Source organism: Budorcas taxicolor, chromosome 8 (assembly GCF_023091745.1).
Source record: "Budorcas taxicolor isolate Tak-1 chromosome 8, Takin1.1, whole genome shotgun sequence".
NCBI classification, from domain to species: domain Eukaryota; kingdom Metazoa; phylum Chordata; class Mammalia; order Artiodactyla; family Bovidae; genus Budorcas; species Budorcas taxicolor.
This window is the reverse complement of record NC_068917.1, coordinates 92,324,260-92,343,305: the sequence shown is the minus strand read 5'-3', so window position 1 is coordinate 92,343,305 and position 19,046 is coordinate 92,324,260. Positions and strand designations below refer to the sequence as shown.

Genomic DNA, 19,046 nt, shown 5'->3' with positions numbered 1-19,046 from the left:
TGGAACATGGCACTTTTGCTTAAGCAGCTTTAGGAATTTATAAATAGCACTGTTTGGTGATAGCAGCTGGCAGCAAATATTTTGATATGTAACTTCTGCTTTGTGTTTATTACTTAATTTTACATCTGAAAATTTGAAACATTCATTTCTTAACCTTTTTGGAGACAACAGCACTGTGTCATTGATTTTGTGTGTGTGTGTGTGTGTGTGTGGTGTCCTTTTCCTTTATGGGCACAATCTGTGTTTTTAGTTTTTGTTTGGTTTGTGCGCCACACCGTGTGGCATGTGGGGTCTTAGTTCCCTACCAGAGATTGAAGCCATGCCCCCTGCAGTGGGAGCTCGGGGTCTTAACCACTGGGCCACCAGGGAAGTCCCTATGTTTATTTTTAAAGTAAGAAATATATCTCAGTAATACTTCCTGCAGCCCACTTGCGAGCTGTTTTAATTTCAGTGCCATAGGTTTTTAATTTCCATAATGGAACAGCTATAGTGTGTGTGCCTCATGGTGGCTGTGTAGGGTGTGAGTTGTTAATGTATATCAGTGTGTGAGATACAGCATGTGCTTGGGGACAAACAAACTTTGAGATGGTTATAGAAGAATTTTGAGCTCTAAAACTAAATTCATAACATTTTAAAAGTTGTCTAGCAAAATTGCATACCTGGATAGCTAGCTATATTTAATACAGATGGATTTAGCAAAGGGAAATCCAAGATCATCTTTTCTCCAAATTTCATTATGAAAAACTTTATTTATTTTTAAAATTTATATTGAAGTAGGAATTTGGAAAATAACATTAGTATGTTCTTTGTTTAGATTCAGAAATTAATATTTTGTCATTTTCACTTGATTGTATGTATTGCTTTCTTCACTTGAACTGTTTGAAATTCACTTGCAGACATTACGTCACCCTACCTGTAGAAATTTCAGTATGCGTTTCCTAAAAAGAAGTGTATTCTTGTGCATAACTATAATGTCACTGTGCTTTTAGTTTAACGATAATGTGATAATGGGTTATCTCTTATATAGTCTCTATTTAAATTTCCCTATTTAAGTTTGTCTTCAGTGTCTTCTTACAGCTTTTCCGCCTCCAAACCATTCATTTAGGGTTTACTTGTCTGCTTTTAGTCTCTTAATCTAGATCAGTATGTCTACCTTTTTTTCTTATGACCTTGAACTTTTATAGAATATGACCTGTTTGTCATGTAGAAGCTTCTTACCTGTTCTTGTGCCTGGTGTGCTTTGCATTACATCATGTCTGGAGGACTCTGAAGTGTGGTTGGCTCATAATTAGTGGTGTTGAATGGTTTGGTCCCTCCACTGTCAAGCGCCGTTCATAACCAGTGGGTAATTTGGGGTGATTCTTTGGTACTATGCAACATTATTCTCTAGAAGCCTTTTGCCTCATGGGGTTAGCAGTCTGCTGGGTTTAGTCCTGAATACAGGGCTGTCTTTTTTATGGCCATCAAATTAAGCTTCACTTGATAACATTTTCTGTGATATTTGAAAAAATTGTGACTCCTGCTATCTTAGAGGAGAAGGCAATGGCACCCCACTCCAGTACTCTTGCCTAGAAAATCCCATGGATGGAAGAGCCTTCTAGGCTGCGGTCCATGGGGTCGCTAAGAGTTGGATACGACTGAGTGACTTCACTTTCCCTTTTCACTTTCCTGCATTGGAGAAGGGAATGGCAACCCACTCCAATGATCTTGCCTGGAGAATCCCAGGGATGGGAGAGCCTGATGGGCTGCCATCTATGGGGTTGCACAAAGTCGGACACAACTGAAGTGACTTGGCAGCAGCAGCAGCAGCCATCTTAGAAATGAGATTTTGCTATATCATTTCTAAGATAAAATCAGGCAGTTTGGAATAGTAATTGCAACTCAAAAATGGGGAAGGAGTTTTGTGTTATTAAAAAAGCTCCTGTATCCTTTCCTGCTGCAACTCTTCAATCTCTGTGTTTTACTTTCTGTGAAAGTATTAGAACAAGTTTAACCTGAAAATTTTAATGCAGTGGTAAGCAATAGAAAATCATACAAAGACAAGCTTATATCTGCTAGTGAGAAGGGTGCCTTTAGATCATCAGTAAGCCAAATTTTTTATGTTATAGAACCAAGTTGATTTATTGTTAGGGAACATTGATACTTGTGTAGGTTAAAATATTCTTTAATCTTTGAAGTAGCTTTGTAAAGAATGTCAGAAAAGGAACAGAGTCCTGAGATGTTTTTAAAATTGGAAAATACTACATCCTTTGTTAGGTGGTGTTGAGAATGTTTTAGTGGTACGGGAAATTGATACAGAAGATGGGATTTGCAAAACATATGAAAGGGTTGAATTGAAACAGTTTGTTACTACAGTAGGAGAAGCTACCAGTCAGCTAACAAATTTGCTAGTGCGAAAATGAGTAGTTCTCTTTTGTTTGCTTCCATCTGACTAGCAAAAAGGAAGCTTACCTGCTGAGGGTGGGCATGGTATTGTCAAAAGTTCACTTGTTTTTCAGCCATGCTTAATGGCTCAAATTGTGGCTGTGGTAAGCAAGAAGTTTGTTTTGGCAGAAAGTGCCAGAGACAAGCAAGGGAGTCACTATGTAGTTGACCATCTGTGGAATCTAAGCTGAGTAATGAGGGCGGTTAGTACCCAGGGAGATAAAAATCAAGCCGTAGTTTGGAGGTAGTGGTTGCATAAAGTAATTGTTGGGAGTAGCATGGCTGGTATAAGAAAAGTGGAGTGACTAGAGGTTGAGTGTGAGATGCTTAAAACAAAGATTCCAGAGGTATTGGAGTGATGGTAATGAGAAGGGTGAGGTTGTGACTGTGGAGATAGTTGGCTGGAGTTGGATAGACTGAAGTAAAGATGTCTTAGAACCAGGGGGGCATGTTGTTCAAAGGATCTTATGCTGCAAAAAAAGTAATGGAAAACAAGCAAACCAGGAACCAAATTTTCAAAAATGTGTGCAGATGACTAGAGGGTTAACAGGTAGATAGAGGTCTGAAACAAAAAGTTCAGTTTAGTTGCTATGTTGTGTCCGACTCTTTGCAACCCCATGGACTGCAGCACACCAGGCTTCCTTGTCCATCACTAACTCCTGGAACTTGCTCAAACTCATATACATCGAGTTGGTGATGCCATCCAACCGTCTCATCCTGTGTCATCCCCTTCTGCCTTCAGTCTTTCCCAGCATCAGCGTCTTTTCTAATGAGTGGACCCTTCGCATCAGGTTGCCAGCATCAGTCTTTCCAATGAATATTCAGGACTGATTTCCTTTAGGATTGACTGGTTTGATCTCCTTCAGTCCATGGGACTCTGAAGAGCCTTCTCCAGCACCACAGTTCAAAAGCATCAATTGTTTCGAAGAAAAAGGGAGGCCTGTTATTACTAGTGAGTGCTGTGGCACATGCCTCCACATTAGGGTGTGGGGGTAGGAGAGATCATGTAAGTAAAGACAGTGGAGAACACAAACAACCACTTTGGAGGGAGCTACTGGATGGTGGGGACTGCCTTTCAGAAGGCAGTGGAGAGGTTTGGACAGTTGGAGGATAGGGGCTGTAGGGTTCCAGTAGGGGAAGCTACAGCAGCGTGGGAAGAGTTGAATGTGTAAGCTGCGATTTCTGGTGTGAAGGAGGTAGAGCTGTGCGAGGCTTGCATGGCTGTTGGGTGGACTCTTGGGAAAGGTGGATGTCTGTCTTTGCTGTCATGACACCTTGAGCTGAGGAAATCAGTCTATGTGGGAGAGCCCCTAGGAACAGGTTGGGAACCTTCTGTGGGGGAAGAGTCACCTTTAGAGAAGGTGCTGCTGCTTCTACAGTGACCAGCCAATTCTGACTCCATGTTGGACCTGTTTCTTCAACTTGCTCTTTGTTGCTGTTATTGTGATCTTAATCAGTTAAGTTCAGTCATTCAGTTCAGTTCAGTTGCTCAGTCATGTCCGACTCTTTGCGACCCCATGAATCACAGCACGCCAGGCCTCCCTGTCCATCACCAATTCCCAGAGCCTACTCAGACTCATGTCCCATTGAGTTGGTGATGCCATCCAAACATCTCATCCTCTGTCATCCTCTTCTCCTCCTGCCTTCAATCTTTCCCAGCATCAGGGTCTTTTCAAATGAGTCAGTTCTTCGCATCAGGTGGCCAGAGTATTGGAGTTTCAGTTTCAGCATCAGTCCTTCCAGTGAATACTCAGGATTGATCTCCTTTAGGATGGACTGGTTGGATCTCCTTGCTGTCCAAGGGACTCTCAAGACATCTTCTCCAATACCACATTTCAAAAGCATCAATTCTTTGGTGCTCAGCTTTCTTTATAGTCCAACTCTCAATCCATACATGACTACTGGAAAAACCATAGCTTTGACTAGACAGACCTTTGTCGGTAAAGTAATGTCTCTGCTATTTAACATGCTGTCTAGGTTGGTTATAACTTCCAAGGAGCAAGTGTCTTTTAGTTTCATAGATCCAGTCATCATATGCAGTGATTTTGGAGCCCCCCAAAATAAAGGCTTTCACTGTTTCCATTGTTTCCCCATCTATTTGCCATGAAGTGATGGGACCAGATCTTTTTCTGAATGTTGAGCTTTAAGCCAACTTTCTCACTCACCTCTTTTCACTTTCATCAAGAGGCTCTTTAGTTCTTTGCTTTCTGCCATAAGGGTGGTGTCATCTGCCTATCTGAGGTTATTGGTATTTCTCCCAGCAGTCTTGGTTCCAGTTTGTGCTTCATCCAGCCCAGATGAACTCTGGATGAACTCTTTTCATGATGTACTCTGCATATAAGTTAAATAAGCTGGGTGTCAAAATACAGCCTTGACGTATTCCTTTCCTGATTTGGCACCAGTCTGTTGTTCCATGTGCAGTTCTAACTGTTGCTTCTTGGCCTGCATACAGATGTCTCAGGAGACAGGTCAGGTGGTCTGGTATTCCCATCTCTTCAAGAATTTTCCAGTTTGTTGTGATCCACACAGTCAAAATTTTGGCAAAGTCAGTAAAGCAGAAATAGATGTTTTTCTGGAACTCTCTTGCTTTTTCCATGATCCAGCAGATGTTGGCAATTTGATCTCTGGTTCCTCTGCCTTTTCTAAATCCATCTTGAACATCTGGAAGTTAGCCTGGCTCGGAGAATTTTGAGCATTAATTTGCTAGTGTGTGAGATGAGTGCAATTGTGCGATAGTTTGAGCATTCTTTGGCCTTGCCTTTCTTAGGGATTGGAATGAAAACTGACCTTTTCCAGTCCTGTGGCCACTGCTGAGCTTTCCAAATTTGCTGGCATATTGAGTGCAGCACTTTCACAGTGTCGTCTTTCAGGATTTGAAATAGCTCAACTGGAATTCCTTCACCTCCATTAGCTTTGTTCATAGTGATGCTTCCTAAGGCCCACTTGACTTCACATTCCAGGATGTCTGGCTCTAGGTGAGTGATCACACCATTGTGATTATCTGGGTCGTGAAGATCTTTTTTGTACAGTTGTTCTGTGTATTCTTGCCACCTCTTAATATCTTCTGCTTCTGTTAGGTCCATGCCACTTCTGTCCTTTATTGAGTCCATCTTTGCATTGAGTCCGTCTTTTCTTGAAGAGATCTCTAGTCTTTTGCATTCTATTGTCTTCCTCTACTTCTTTGCAGTGATCACTGAAGAAGGCTTTCTTATCTCTCCTTGCTATTCTTTGGAACTCGGCATTCAAATGGAAGTATCTTTCCTTTTTCCCTTTGCTTTTTGCTTCTCTTCTTTTCACAGCTATTTGTAAGGCCTTCTCAGACAACCATTTTGCCTTTCAAATCTTACTTAATGGCCTGCCTCAAAGGACCCTGCCTCTCTGCCTCTTGTTCAGTCGCCAAGTACTCTTCGTGACCCCATGAACTGCAGCACACCAGGCTTCCCTGTTTCTCATCATCTCCCAGAGTTTGTCCAAGTTCATGCCCATTGAATCCTTGATGCCATCCAGCCATCTCATCCGCTGTCTCTCTCTCCTTCTTTCTTCAATCTTTCCCAGCATGAAGGTCTTTGCCAATGAGTTAGCTGTTTGCATTGTGTGTGTGTGCAAAGTCGCTTCATTTGTGTCCAGCTCTGTGACCCCATGGACTGTAGCCGGCCAGGCTCCTCTGTTCAGTGGGTTCTCCTGGAGTGGGTTGCCATGCCCTCCTCCAAGGGAACATCCAACCCAGTGATTGAACCCATGTCACCTGCAGCCTTTGTACTGCAGGCAGAATCTTGACCACTGAGCCACCGGGGAAGTAGCCCAGTTCTTTGCATTAGGTGATCAAAGTATTGGAGCTTCAGCTTCAGTCGTTCCAAGGAGTATTCAGGGTTGATTTCCTTTAAGACTGACTGGTTTGATCTTCTTGCTATCCAAGGTGCTCTCATGGGTCTCCTCCAGCATCACATTTCAAAAGCATCAGTTCTTCTTGCTCTGCTTCTTTAATGTCCAGCCCGAACATCCATATATGACTACTGGAAAGACCATAGCCTTGATTATATAGACCTTTGTCAGCAAAATGAAGCCCTTGCTTCTTGACACTAAGTTTGTCATAGCTGTCCTGCTTAGAAGCAGTGGTCTTCTACTTTCATGGCTGCAGTCACCATCTGTGATTTTAGAGCCCAAGAGGAAGAAATCTGTCACTCCTTACACCTTTTCCCCTTCTATTTGCCATGAAGTGATGGGACCGATCTTAGTTTTTTCGATATTGAGTTTTAAGCGGGCTTTTTCACTCTCCTACCTTCACCCTCATCAAGAAGCTCTTTAGTTTCTCTTCACTTTCTGTCATTAGAGTGGGATCGTCTGCATATCTGAAGTTTTGATGTTTCTCCTGGGCTAGCTTGTGAGTCATTCAGCCCAGCATTTCTCATTGTGTGCTTTGCATATAAGTTAAATAAACAAGAGTGACAATAACAGCCTTGTACTCCTTTCTCAATCCTGAACCAGTCAGTTGTTCCATACAGGGTTCTAACTGTTGCTTCTTGACCTACATACAGATTTCTCAGGAGACAGGTAATGGTCTGGCATTCCCATCTCTGAGTTTTCCACAGATTGCTGTGATCCACACAGTCAAAGGCTTTAGTGTAGTTTGTGAAACAGAGGCAGATGTTTTTCTGGAATTCCCTTGCTTTCTCTATGATCCAGCAAATGTTGGCGATTTGATCTCTGGTTCCTCTTCTTTTTCTAAACCAGGTTGAACATCTGGAAGTTCTCGGTTCACATAATGCTGAAGCTTAGCTTGGAGGATTTTGAACATAACTTTGCTAGAATCGGGGATGAGTGTGGTTGTCCTGTTGGACCATTCTTTCGTACTGTCCTTCTTGGGAATTGGGATGAGGATTGACCTTTTCCAGTCCTGTGGCCACTGCTGGGTTTTCCAGATTTGCTGACATATTGAGTGCAGCACTTCACTAGCATCATCTTTTAGGATTTTAAATAGCTCTGCTGGAATTCCATTACTTCCACAAACTTTATTGTTTGCCTGTTAAACTAAAATGCCTTGTTCAGCTCATAGATAATCTGACCCTGCCCACCTGTGAATGGCTGCAAAGAAAAGATTTACACATTCTTTCCAGAGGCTTGGCCATTCCTGGAGATATTTGCAAGACTGAAAACCCTTTATACTTTACTTCCTCACTGCCTCCCTCTCTATTCTGCCTTTTGACTGTGGTTCCTCATTGCTTCTCTCTTGGGTTCTATAAAGAACCTGGCATCCAGACCCAGACAGGATGGTTATTTTGAGACGTTAGTCTGCCGTCTCCTTGGTCAGCCAGCTCGTCTCTACACCTTGTCTCTTGGATTCACTGCCCTGTCGTGTGGCAAGCAGAATGAGCGTGGACTTGGTGGGACTGCTTCCTTTTTTTCATTACAGGCATACCTCATTGTATTGAAGGTTTGTGGCAACCTAGCATTGGCAGATGATGGTTTGCTTTTTTAGCAATAGAATCTTTTAAAATCAAGACATGTATGTAGCTTTCTTCAGGTATAATGCTGCTGCATACTTAATAGACAACAGTATAATGTGAGCGTAACTTCCATATGCATTGGGAACCAAAAAATTCGTGTGACTCACTTTATTGTGTTGACTTAAAAACAACATGAGAGTTGTGAGTTAAGTTTTATTTGGGACAAAATGAGGACCGCAGCCAGGGAGACAGCATCTCGTACAGCTCTGAGAGACTGCTGCAAAGAGGTAGTGAGGGAAAGTGGATGTAAAGATTTTGGTGAAGGGGTAGTTGAGTGCGATCAAGCTCCTAACCTAATAAGAGGTTTTCTGCTAGTCATGAGGAGCTGATGTCTTCATGAAGGGATTTAGTGCTTTTCTAGATATGAGGAGATACAAAGATTGGGGTAATGAACTCAGTTCTTGAAAATATCCAACTGTCTAAAGACCTGTTCCACCAGATTCTGTGGAGCACAGAGTGCCTTATTCTCTACCCTGAACTCCCTCAGGGGGTGTTGAAGGTCAACAGCTGCAGCAGCCCAGTGTTCAGTCTCCACAGAGGCTGATGGCAAACGCCCTTGGCAAGCACCAGTTTGTAGTTGACAATTGACAATAATTGCTTCATTGTGGTGGTCTGGAACTGAACCCGCCATGTCTCTGAGGGATGCCCTGTGACTTACTGCCACTTGAGATACTATCTCCTTTGCTTGCTTACTTGTGTAGCGTCTCTCCCCTTCCACCTTAGCCTCAAACAATAGTCGTTCTGAGTATTCATTGAATTATAAAGTCCATTTGATTTTAAATTTCCCTTGAGATTTTCTGAAGCTTTATTTGTGTAGTTAAGAATTTTTTACCAGTTAAAATGATTCCTTTTCCCCTTGTTATTTAGACTTATTAAATTATTTTAACTATTATGTTACATTTTAGTCTCTAGAAAATGCATTCCCTTTAGTTCTTAAACCTGTGAACACATGCCTATAAGTTGTATATATGGTAACTAATACATGAGAACTGAATGTAGTCAGGTGGTTCAGTTTGTGAGCTGAAATTTGTGGTAGATATTTTTGTGTTTTATGAGAATATGTTTCCGTAGATGTTTTACTGCGTGGATTGTAAACTGGACCCAAATTTGGTTTAAAGGATAAACCATTTTTATAAGATGATTTAACTTTTTGCATGGGAATGAATGAAAATTTCTTTAAGGCTCCTCCAGAGTTAGTGGATCTTTCCCTCTGGTTTCTGGAATCTTGGGAGCAGAAAGGGAACTGCTAAGTCTCATTGACTGTAGTCCCTTATCTTGGTTTACCGACCTTCCACCTAGCAGCGGCTCAGGCTTGAAGTAGATTCCAGTGTTGCCTCATCCTCCAGCGGTTGTTCCACTGTGTACCTGCTGCACCTGTTCCTCACTGCTGCGGCTTGCTGGGTCTTTTTGTGTCCCATCAAGAAGATGGGCTGTGCTGTTCTAAATCTTTTTTGACATACCAATGTCTACCCTTTTCTGACTTCTGCCAGCAAAATGGATTGGGATACAGCGTGGGAAGCCCAAGGCTGTATTGTGTTCAATTGACTGCCAAGGAACTGCCCTTTTCTTTGTTGAAGGGTCTAGTACTTCCTTTTCTCTTGCTTCTCTGTGCAGTCCTTGGCACCGAGGACTGAGAAATTAAAGTTAATTGCTTCTGGGCAAAGTGCGTTTTCACTGATGTTACTGAAAATAATGTCACGTTTGATGGCTTACTTGGAGAAGTTTGCTCTTGTGTGATGCTCTAGTAATGAACTGTTATTTCACTGTCTTACAGAGTACTTAAGATTTCACGTATTTTTGCTGAACTTGTTAAAAAAAAAAGCGCTTGGGATGATGGATTAACAAGAACATTGAAATTCTGTGAAAAGTTTCAAATTGGAGCATATTGAATTTTCACCCTAGTCCAGCAGCTGTGCTGCTCACTTAAATACAGATGAATGAAGACCCCATTCGGAAAGACACCTGGCCAGCGGTCCAGAGCTGATGCAGGTAGGCAGTGCAGTTCTACACTTACTTTAGTATAATAAATTTGAAACAGTTGTAAAAATGGGGAATGCACTCATGTAATTCCTAGTGGTTTGCTATTCTTAAAGCTTTGTGTGATTTCTAGTATTTTATACATGTGAAAAACATAGGTTTAGGTTTTTGAAAGGTAGGGAATCATTAGTTTTTCCTGTGGTCTTTTGCAGTAAGTTATGGATGTCCAGTAAATTTAGCAAGTGAATTGTAAATACTTCAGAGGTTTATAGTAAGTAAAGGTTTTATCACGGGTTTTTGAAAGAAGTGAAAGTGAGATGACTAGATGAGTGTTAGATTTAGTGAGATTTAGAGTATTTAATAGGAAAAAAGGTAAACGCAGTTTTTTGTGTATTTACTTGAAAGAACTTTCCTGGAATGTAATGTATGGAAATGAATGTTTAATAGAAATTCTTATTTTTGTGGCATACAGCTGATACTAGAAGTTTAGACTTTGCGTGGTTTTTGTCTACCCTAGAAAACTAACAGGTAAAAATCTTATAGGCTACAGAATAAAATAGGTAAGTAATAAATTCTTCTGTTGTTGTTTAGTCACTAAGTTGTGTCAGATTCTTTTTCGACCCCATTGACTAGCCCCGCAGGCTTCTCTGTCCATGGGATTTCCCAGGCAAGAATACTGGAGTGCGTTGCCATTTTTTTCTTTAGGGATCTTTCTGACCCAGGGATCCATCTTGTGTCTCCTGTGTTGGTAGGCAGATTCTTTACCACTGAGCCATCAGGGAAGCCCAGTGTTCTCTTTTGGACTTATATTTTTCTCCATTCCAGAAATACGTTTGAATATTGAAAACATCTGTCAAATATAAGTGAATCTGAGAATTCAGCTAGCAAAATTACTAGTAATCTTAAAATGGTTGCTGTGGTTTAGAATTTATTATATTTATTTGCTATGGAGTTTGTAATTCCTTTGTAGAGGAGCCACAGGGATTAAGATTTTCAGTTCCTTTTATCTCTTTGATTTTAGTTCTTCTCTTGCAAACATTGATTCAACTGTTAAATTTGTTGATAAGATTAACTTGCAGTCATGGTGACAGACTGGAGTGTAAGTCAGCTGAGAGTTACTGTTCTGATTCCAACTCCCTCATCAGTTCTGTCCTGCTCTTTTTCTTATTTCTTTACTTCTTAAAATTTTTTAATAATTTGCGTGTTTATTTTTGTTTACACTAGGTCTCTGTTACCGCGTACAGGTACTCTAGCTTCTACTAGCGGGGGCTGCTCTTTGTGGTGCATTGCTGTGACTTCTGGATGCAGAGCACAGGCTCGAGACACACGGGCTTCAGTAGCTGCCACAGGTGGGCCCTAGAGTGCAGGTTCCCTTGCCACAGGTGGGCCCTAGAGCGCAGGTTCTGTTGCCACATGCGGGCTCTAGAGCATAGGCTCAGGTTGCACATGGGCTTAAATTGCTCCGCAACATGTGGAATCTTCTCAGATCAGGGATCAAACTTGTGTCCCCTGCACTGGCAGGCGGATTCTTAGGCACTGCACCACCAGGGAAGTCCTGTCCTGCTCTTTTACTAGCTGTGTAAACATTGGTGCATTTTGTATCTTCTTAAGCCTTGCTTTTCCTTATCTAAACAATAGTACTGTTATGTATCTACTGGGCTTATTATGAAGAAATAAATGTGTTTTTGTATGTTAGGTGCTTAGCTACATGCCTACCACATTACAGCTGCTCTGCAAAAAGCATTGTTTTTGTTGATCATACTATTTTAACAAAATGTTTATTTCATCTCATGGTTCAAAAATTGCTGTTGACAAAAGTTTTTGTTGATCATGTTTCTGTAGCTTGAAATAGTAATTGTACCCCAAGTTTTTTTAGGCACACCATTCTGAATTCATCACTCCTATTTTCTTTATTGATTTAAAGTCATATTTTTAGTTAGGAGAGAGAATTGATTAAAGTGATTCGTAGTATGGTATACGTAATTGAAAGGACTAAACCAGGAGATGTTATTGTTAAGGGAGCGATTGTCTAATCCTAGCCAGTACTTTGATCTTATATTTTCTTATCCTTTGATAATTTCTTAGAGCACGTGGCATAGCACTAAAGACAGAGTGGGTCCTCTGTAAATTACAGTTGACCTTTTGTTTAATATTTTAATGTGTAAGATCCTGGGGTCATTTATTTTTCACTGTTACGTATTATACTCTTAGATTAATGATCCCTTGATCAGTATTATTTATAAAATTATCTTAATCATTCTTCCTGTTAACAAAAATGTAGGCTCTGTTACTTTTAAATCCTTATGTCAGTAACAGATGTGCCCATTAACAAATAAAATTCACCTAGAAAGGGGGTTTCTTATTTTCATGCATCAAGAAACCTAGATAGACATTCCAGAGTTGCTATGGTGGCTCAGATATGCCCTTAGTCTGGTGCCATCTCAAAACTGAAACGGGAAGCCTTCAGTGTATAGGGCTCCTAGGATATTTCTCTTCCACTGTGGGCCATTGGATATCTGGACTTACTACTTAAGGCTCCCAGAGCGAGTACTTGAAGAGAAACAGTCACAGATGCATGGTGTCTTCTGTTGGGAGTCTTGAAAGTTACATGGGTTCACTTTTGTTGTGTTTTGTTCATTGACGCAGTCTCAAAGGTCTGCTCAGGTTCAAGGGAGTGGGCATGCACTCTGCTCGATGGGAGAAGTGTCAGAGAATTATGGTCATGTTTTAAAACCACCACAGTGGGCAAAGCCTAATACGTGACAGTGTTTGTCATTAGGGCATGTGTGATCAATAAAAATTTGAAAATTGAATATTTGCATTATCTCTGTATACATAATTGACTTTGCTGGTGGCTCAGACGGTAAAGCGTCTGTCTACAATGCGGGAGACCCGGGTTCGATCCCTGGGTTTGGGAAGATTCCCCTGGAGAAGGAAATGGCAATCCACTCCAGGACTATTGTCTGGAAAATCCCATGGACAGAGGAGACTGGTAGGCTACAGTCCATGGGGTCGCAAAGAGTTGGACACGACTGAGTGACTTCACTTTCTATATACATAGTTCAACATAATAGGGATTTCTGTTTTTTAAATCACTTAGATTTTATTTGTATAATTATGTTGAATTTTAATCGGTTTCTAAAGTGGTAGTTTATATATACCTAATGATGTTGAGCCACAAGTCCTTTTACCTGATAAAACTTTTTTTTCATGTTTTCCTCCCATAGAGTTAGCCTCCATTTTTACTAGTTTATCAAATATAAATTTTCTCTCTTTATGACATATTTTAATCATACTTACAAGTACAGGGAATGGAAATAGTAGATGGATGTGCCTAATACTCAGATTAACAACTATTTTTTACTATATTCAGATGTTTTTAAAACCTCGATATTTATGTTTACCAATCAATAGAAATTCATGAGTGAATTGTCAAATAGTGCCAAAGACTTTTATCAAAAAGTAGGCATTCTGTTCATTTTGATTTTTGTCTTCAGTATTTGTAAATAATGAGTATACAAATTTCTCTTTATTAGATTTTGAAACCTGTTGAGGATTCTTTTTCACATAACATCTTTTTCTCTCATTAGTCTTTTTGTTTTTTTAAAAAAATGGAGTCTATTTTTCAATTGAAATACAGCTAATTTGCAGTGGTGAGTTAGTTTCAGGTATACAGCAGAGCGATTCAGTTGTGTATGTGCTGCCGCTACTGCTGCTGAGTTGCTTCAGTCCAGCTCTTTGCAGCTCTGTAGACTGGAGCCCACCAGGTTGCTCTGTCCGTGGGAGTTTCCAGGCAAGAATACTGGAGCGGGTTGCCATTTTCTTCTCTAAGGGATCTTCCCGACTCAGAGATTGAACCAGCGTCTCTTACGTCTCCCGCATCGGCAGGCGGGTTCTTTACCACTAGTGCCACCTGCGTATACATGTCTGTTTTTCAGATTCTTTTCCATGTTAGGATATTACAAGATACTGATTGTTCCCTCCACTGTATGGTAGGTCCTTGTTTACCTATTCTATATGTGATAGTGTGTTTATGTTAATCAGAAACTCCTAATTTATCCCCTCCTCCCATTATATCTCCTTGGTAGCCATAAGTTTGTCTTCTATGTGTGTGAGTCTATTTCCGCTTTGTAAATAAGTTCACTTGTGTTACTCTTCTAACTTTCGCATGTGGGTGATAGCGTGCAATAGTTTTCCTTGACTGCAGTTACTGTGATGATCTCTAGTCTGTACGTGTAGCTGCAGTGCCGTCATCTCACCTGTTCTTATGGCTGAGTAACAGTCTGTTGTGTATGTGTACCGCATCTTGGTCCGTTCATCTGTTGGTGGGTACTTCTAGGTCTTGGCTGTTGTAATTAGTGCTGTTATGAACGTTGAGATGCATGGATTCCAGTATCATATGGTAGCTCTGATTTTAGTTTTTTAAGGAACCTCTGTACTGTTCTCCATAGCAGCTGTACCAATTTACGTTCTCCAACTGTGTAGAAGAGTGCCATGCTCTCTGTAGCATTTGTTGTTTATTGACTTTTTAAAGACAGCCATTCTGACTGGTGTCTATCAGTCAGGTACCTCATTGTTTGTACTTTTGATTTGCATCTCTTTAATAATTAGCAATGTTGAGCTTATTTTCATATGCCTGTTACCCATCTGTGTAGTCATCTTTGGAGAAATGTCTGTTTAGAGCTTCTGTTCTTTTTTGATTGGGTTGTTTGTTTTTTGATACTAAGCTGTATGAAGTTTGTATATTTTAAAAATTAATCCCTGTTGGTAGCATCATTTGCAGATATTTTCTCCCAGTCTGTAGATTGACTTTTGGCTTTGTTATGGTTTTCTTTGCTGTACAAAAACTTTTTGAGTTTAATTAGATCCCATTTGTAAAATTTTTGCTTTTATTTCCATTACTGTAAGAGACAGAGCCAGCCACCCCCCACCCGTTCCCCCCACCTTCCCAAATATTGCTGCAATTTATGTTGGAGTGTTCTGTTTTCCTCTAGGAGTTTTATAGTACCCAGTCTTACATTTAAATCTAATTCCTTTTGAGTTTATTTTTGTATATGGTGTTAAGAGAATGTTCTGATTTCATCCGTTTATGTGTAGCTGTCCAGTTTTCCCAGCAGTACTAACTGAAGAGACTGTCTTTTCTTTACTGTATATTCTTGCCACTCACAAACTCAAAGTGTGTGAGTTTATTTCTAGGCTTTCCATCCTGTCCATTGATCTCTATGTCTGTTTTTGTGCCAGTATCATACTGTTTGATTACTGTATCTCTGTAGTATAATCTAAAGTCAGGGAGCGTGATTCCTCAGGTGTGTTCTTTCTCAAGATTGTTCTGGCTATTTGGATTCTTTTGTGCTTCCATACAAATAAAATTTTTTGTTCTAGTTCTATGAAAAATACCACTGGTAATTTGAAAGGAATTGCATTGGCTGTAGATTGCTTTGGGTAGTGTGGCCATTTTAACATTATTGGTTCTTCCATTCCAAGAACACAGTATATCTTCAATTTCTTTTCATCCATGTTTTACAGTTTTTGAAGTTCTGGTATTCTGCTTCCTTAGGCTTTATTTATAGATAAATTCTCTTTTTTAATGCTTTATTATTATTTTTTGATAATTATTTATTAATTTGGCTCCTGTTCATGGATCACAGCCTTCTTGTGAAGAGGCTTGTGTAACTAGAGATCTCTTCAAGAAAACTGGAGATATCACGGGAATATTTCATGTAAGGAGGGGCATGATAAAGGACAGAAATGGTAAGGACCTATCAGAAGCAGAGTAAGAAGGGTGGCAAGAATAAACAGAAGAACTATACAGAAAAGGTCTTAATGACTTGAATAACCACGATTTTGTGGTCATTCACCTAGAGTCAGAAATCCTGGATTGTGAAGTCCTGGAGTGTGAAGTCAAGTGGGTCTTAGCATTTACTACCAACAAAGCTAGTGGAGAGGTGGTAGAATTCCAGCTGAGCTATTTAGAATCCTAGAAGATGATGTTGTTAAAGTGCTGTACTTAATACATCAGCAAATTTGGAAAACTCAGCAATGGTCACAGCACTGGAAAAGGTCAGTTTTCATTCCTGTTTCAAAGAAAGGCAGTGCCAAAGAGTGTTCAAATTACTGTAAAATTGTACTCATTTCACTTGCTAGCAAGGTTATGCCCAAAATCCTTCAAGCAAGACTTCAGGAGTTTGTGAACCAAGAACTTCCGAATGTACAGACTGGTTGAAAAAAAGGCAGAGGAACTAGAGATCAGGTTGCCAACATTCGTTGGATCATAGAGAAAGCCAGGGAATTCCAGAAAATCATTTACTTCTGCTTCATTAACTGTGCTAAAGCCTTTGACTTTGTGGATCACAACAAACTGGAAAATTCTTAAAGAGATAAGAATACCAGACTACCTTACTTATCTCCTGAGAAACTGGTATGCAGGTCAAGAAGCAACAATTAGAGTGGGACATGAAACAACTGACTGGTTCCAAATTGGGAAAGGAATATGACAAGCTGTATATTGTCACCCTGTTTGTTTAACTTCTGTGCAGAGTACATCATGTGAAATGCTGGGCTGGATGACTCACAAGCTGGAGTCAAGATTGCCAAGAGAAATATCAACAACCTCAGGTATGTAGATGATACCACTCTAATGACAGAAAGTGAAGAGCAACTAAAGAGCTTCTTTGTGAAGGTGAAAGAGAAGAGTAAAAAAGCCAGCTTAAAACTTGAAATTCAAGAAACTAAGGGGGTATCCGGTCCCCTCGCTTCATGGCAAATAGATGGGGGAAAGTGGAAGCAGTGACAGACTTTATTTTCTTGGGTTCCAAAATCAACGCGGACAGTGACTACAGCCACGAAATTAAGACACTTGCTCCTTGGAAGAAAAGCTATGACAGCCCTAGACAGTATATTCAAAAGCAGAGACATCACTTTGCTGATAAAGGTCTGTCTAGTTAAGCTATGGTTTTTCCATTAGTTATGTATGGATGTGAGAGTTGGACCAAAAGAAGGCTGGGTGATGAAGAATTGATGTTTTTTAATTATGGTGCTGGAGAAGACTCTTGAGAGTCCCTTGGACTGCAAGGAAGTGAAAGCGGTCAATCCTAAAGGAAATTAACCCTGAATATTCATTGGAAGGCTTGATGCTGAAGCTCTAGTACTTTGCCTACCTGTTGTGAAGAGCAGACTCATTGGAAAAGACCCTGATGCTGGGAAAGATTGAGGGCAAGAGGAGAAGGGGGCGACAGAGGTGGGATAGTTAGGTAGCATCACCAACTCAACAGACATAAATCTGAGCAAATTCCTGGAGATGGTGAACGACTGGGGAGCCTGGTGTGCTGCCGTCCTTGGGGTCACAAAGAGTCGGACCATGACTTGGCGACTGAACAGAAACAACAGTGAATTTATTTGGCTGCAGCAGGTCTTAGATGTGGTCCACAGGATCTTCGATCTTCATTGCAGCATAGGAGATCTTTTAATTGTGGCATGTGAGCCCTTATTTGTGGCATATGGATCTAGTTCCATGAGCAGGGATTGAATGTAGGCCCTCGGCATTGGGAGCATGGACTCTTAGCCACTGAACCCCAGTGAAGTCCTAGAGTCTTTTTGATGCAGTGGTAAATGAACTTACTTCCTTAATCTCTCTTTCTGATGCTTCATTGTTAGTATACAGAAATACAAATGATTTCTGTATATTAATTTTGTATCCAGCAACTTTCAAATTCATTGATGAGCTCTAGTAGTTTTCTGATAGCATTTTTTAGGATTTTCTATGTGAAGAAAGCTGAGTGCCAAAGAATTGATGCGTTTGAACTGTGGTGTTGGAGAAGACTCTTGAGAGTCCCTTGGACTGCAAGGAGATCCAACCAGTCCATTCTGAAGGAGATCAGCCCTGGGATTTCTTTGGAAGGAATGATGCTAAAGCTGAAGCTCCAGTACTTTGGCCACCTCATGCGAAGAGTTGACTCATTGGAAAAGACTCTGATGCTGGGAGAGATTGGGGGGCAGGAGGAGAAGGGGACGACAGAGGATGAGATGGCTGGATGGCATCACCGACTCATGTGAGTTTGGGTGAACTCTGGGAGTTGGTGATGGACAGGGAGGCCTGGCGTGCTGTGATTCATGGGGTTGCAGAGTCAGACACGACTGAGCGACTGAACTAAACTGATGCATAGTGTTATGTCATCTTGACAGTTTTACTACTTCTTTAAACTCCTAAAAAAGCTTTGGCTAAAAATGTATTTATTGTTTCTGTCATGATTACTACATAAATATTGAACATTTGAGCCAAGTAATGCAGTATGGTTACTTTTTTTTGGTACATTATGTTTTTCTTGGAGTTTTGTGATTGCCTTATTTTTTTTTTCTATTTGTTTAAGTTTCTTTGCAAGTTGGAGTCTCCTAGAACCTCTAACAGCTTTATGAAACTCCTCTCAATATAATTTCCTGCATACCGAATGTAATAGATAATCCATCTGTCCTTGTTTTTCTTAAGAGTTTTTTCTAGCACCTTCTGTCATTTTCTATTCTGTTGATTATTCTCTCGATCTGATACAACATTGTCATCCTTGGAGTTTCTTTTTCCTCTTTTATATGTTAGATTCTCCTTTTTCTTGGTTGCTGTGCCTTTGTTTCTTAGTGTGTACTCTTGCCTAGCTAAAGCATGTACATCTTTAAAAGTTACATGAATAGGCAGTGGATGAGTTGATTGTTAGAAAGCTACAGGTGTAATGTATAGTGACTCATTCATATTCTTTACTTTTCAGTTCTCAGATTTACTGAAACTGTCTCTAATAACAATTTTCAAAAATGCACATAAAAAGGGCTTCCTTTGTGGCGCAGTGATAAAGAATCCGCCTGTCAGTGCAGGAGACATGGGAAGATCCCACATGCTAAGGGACAATCAAACCCGTGCGCCACCACTATTGAGCCTGTGCTCCACAACAAGAAAAGCCGCTGCAGTGAGAAGTCTGCACTGCAGCTAGAAAGCCTACACAGCCAAAAATAAATAAATAATACAGTAAAAGTAAATTTTAAAAAAATGCTGATTATTTTGGAACTTGTGTCTGGATGAGTTTGTTAAAACAGTTTGAGTGTATATAGTTTTTCTTGCCTGTTTCTGTTTAGGACAGTCCAAACGACTGTACTGTTAGG

The 19,046-nt window shown here is 40.4% G+C and overlaps 1 protein-coding gene across 2 annotated transcripts in view; it reads left to right on the top strand.

The window, feature by feature from the left end:
* The window catches only part of SPIN1 (spindlin 1), an 82,223-nt gene that overhangs the window by 22,544 nt on the left and 40,633 nt on the right, over positions 1 to 19,046 (top strand). The window contains exons 2-3 of one of the 2 annotated variants that reach the window (XM_052644592.1): positions 9,703 to 9,917; positions 16,442 to 16,520. In XM_052644592.1, the coding sequence (XP_052500552.1) occupies positions 9,912 to 9,917; positions 16,442 to 16,520 (85 nt within the window). In that variant the 5' untranslated portion in view covers positions 9,703 to 9,911. The remainder of the gene's footprint in view (positions 1 to 9,702; positions 9,918 to 16,441; positions 16,521 to 19,046) is intronic. The other variant, XM_052644593.1, reaches the window with a different exon arrangement.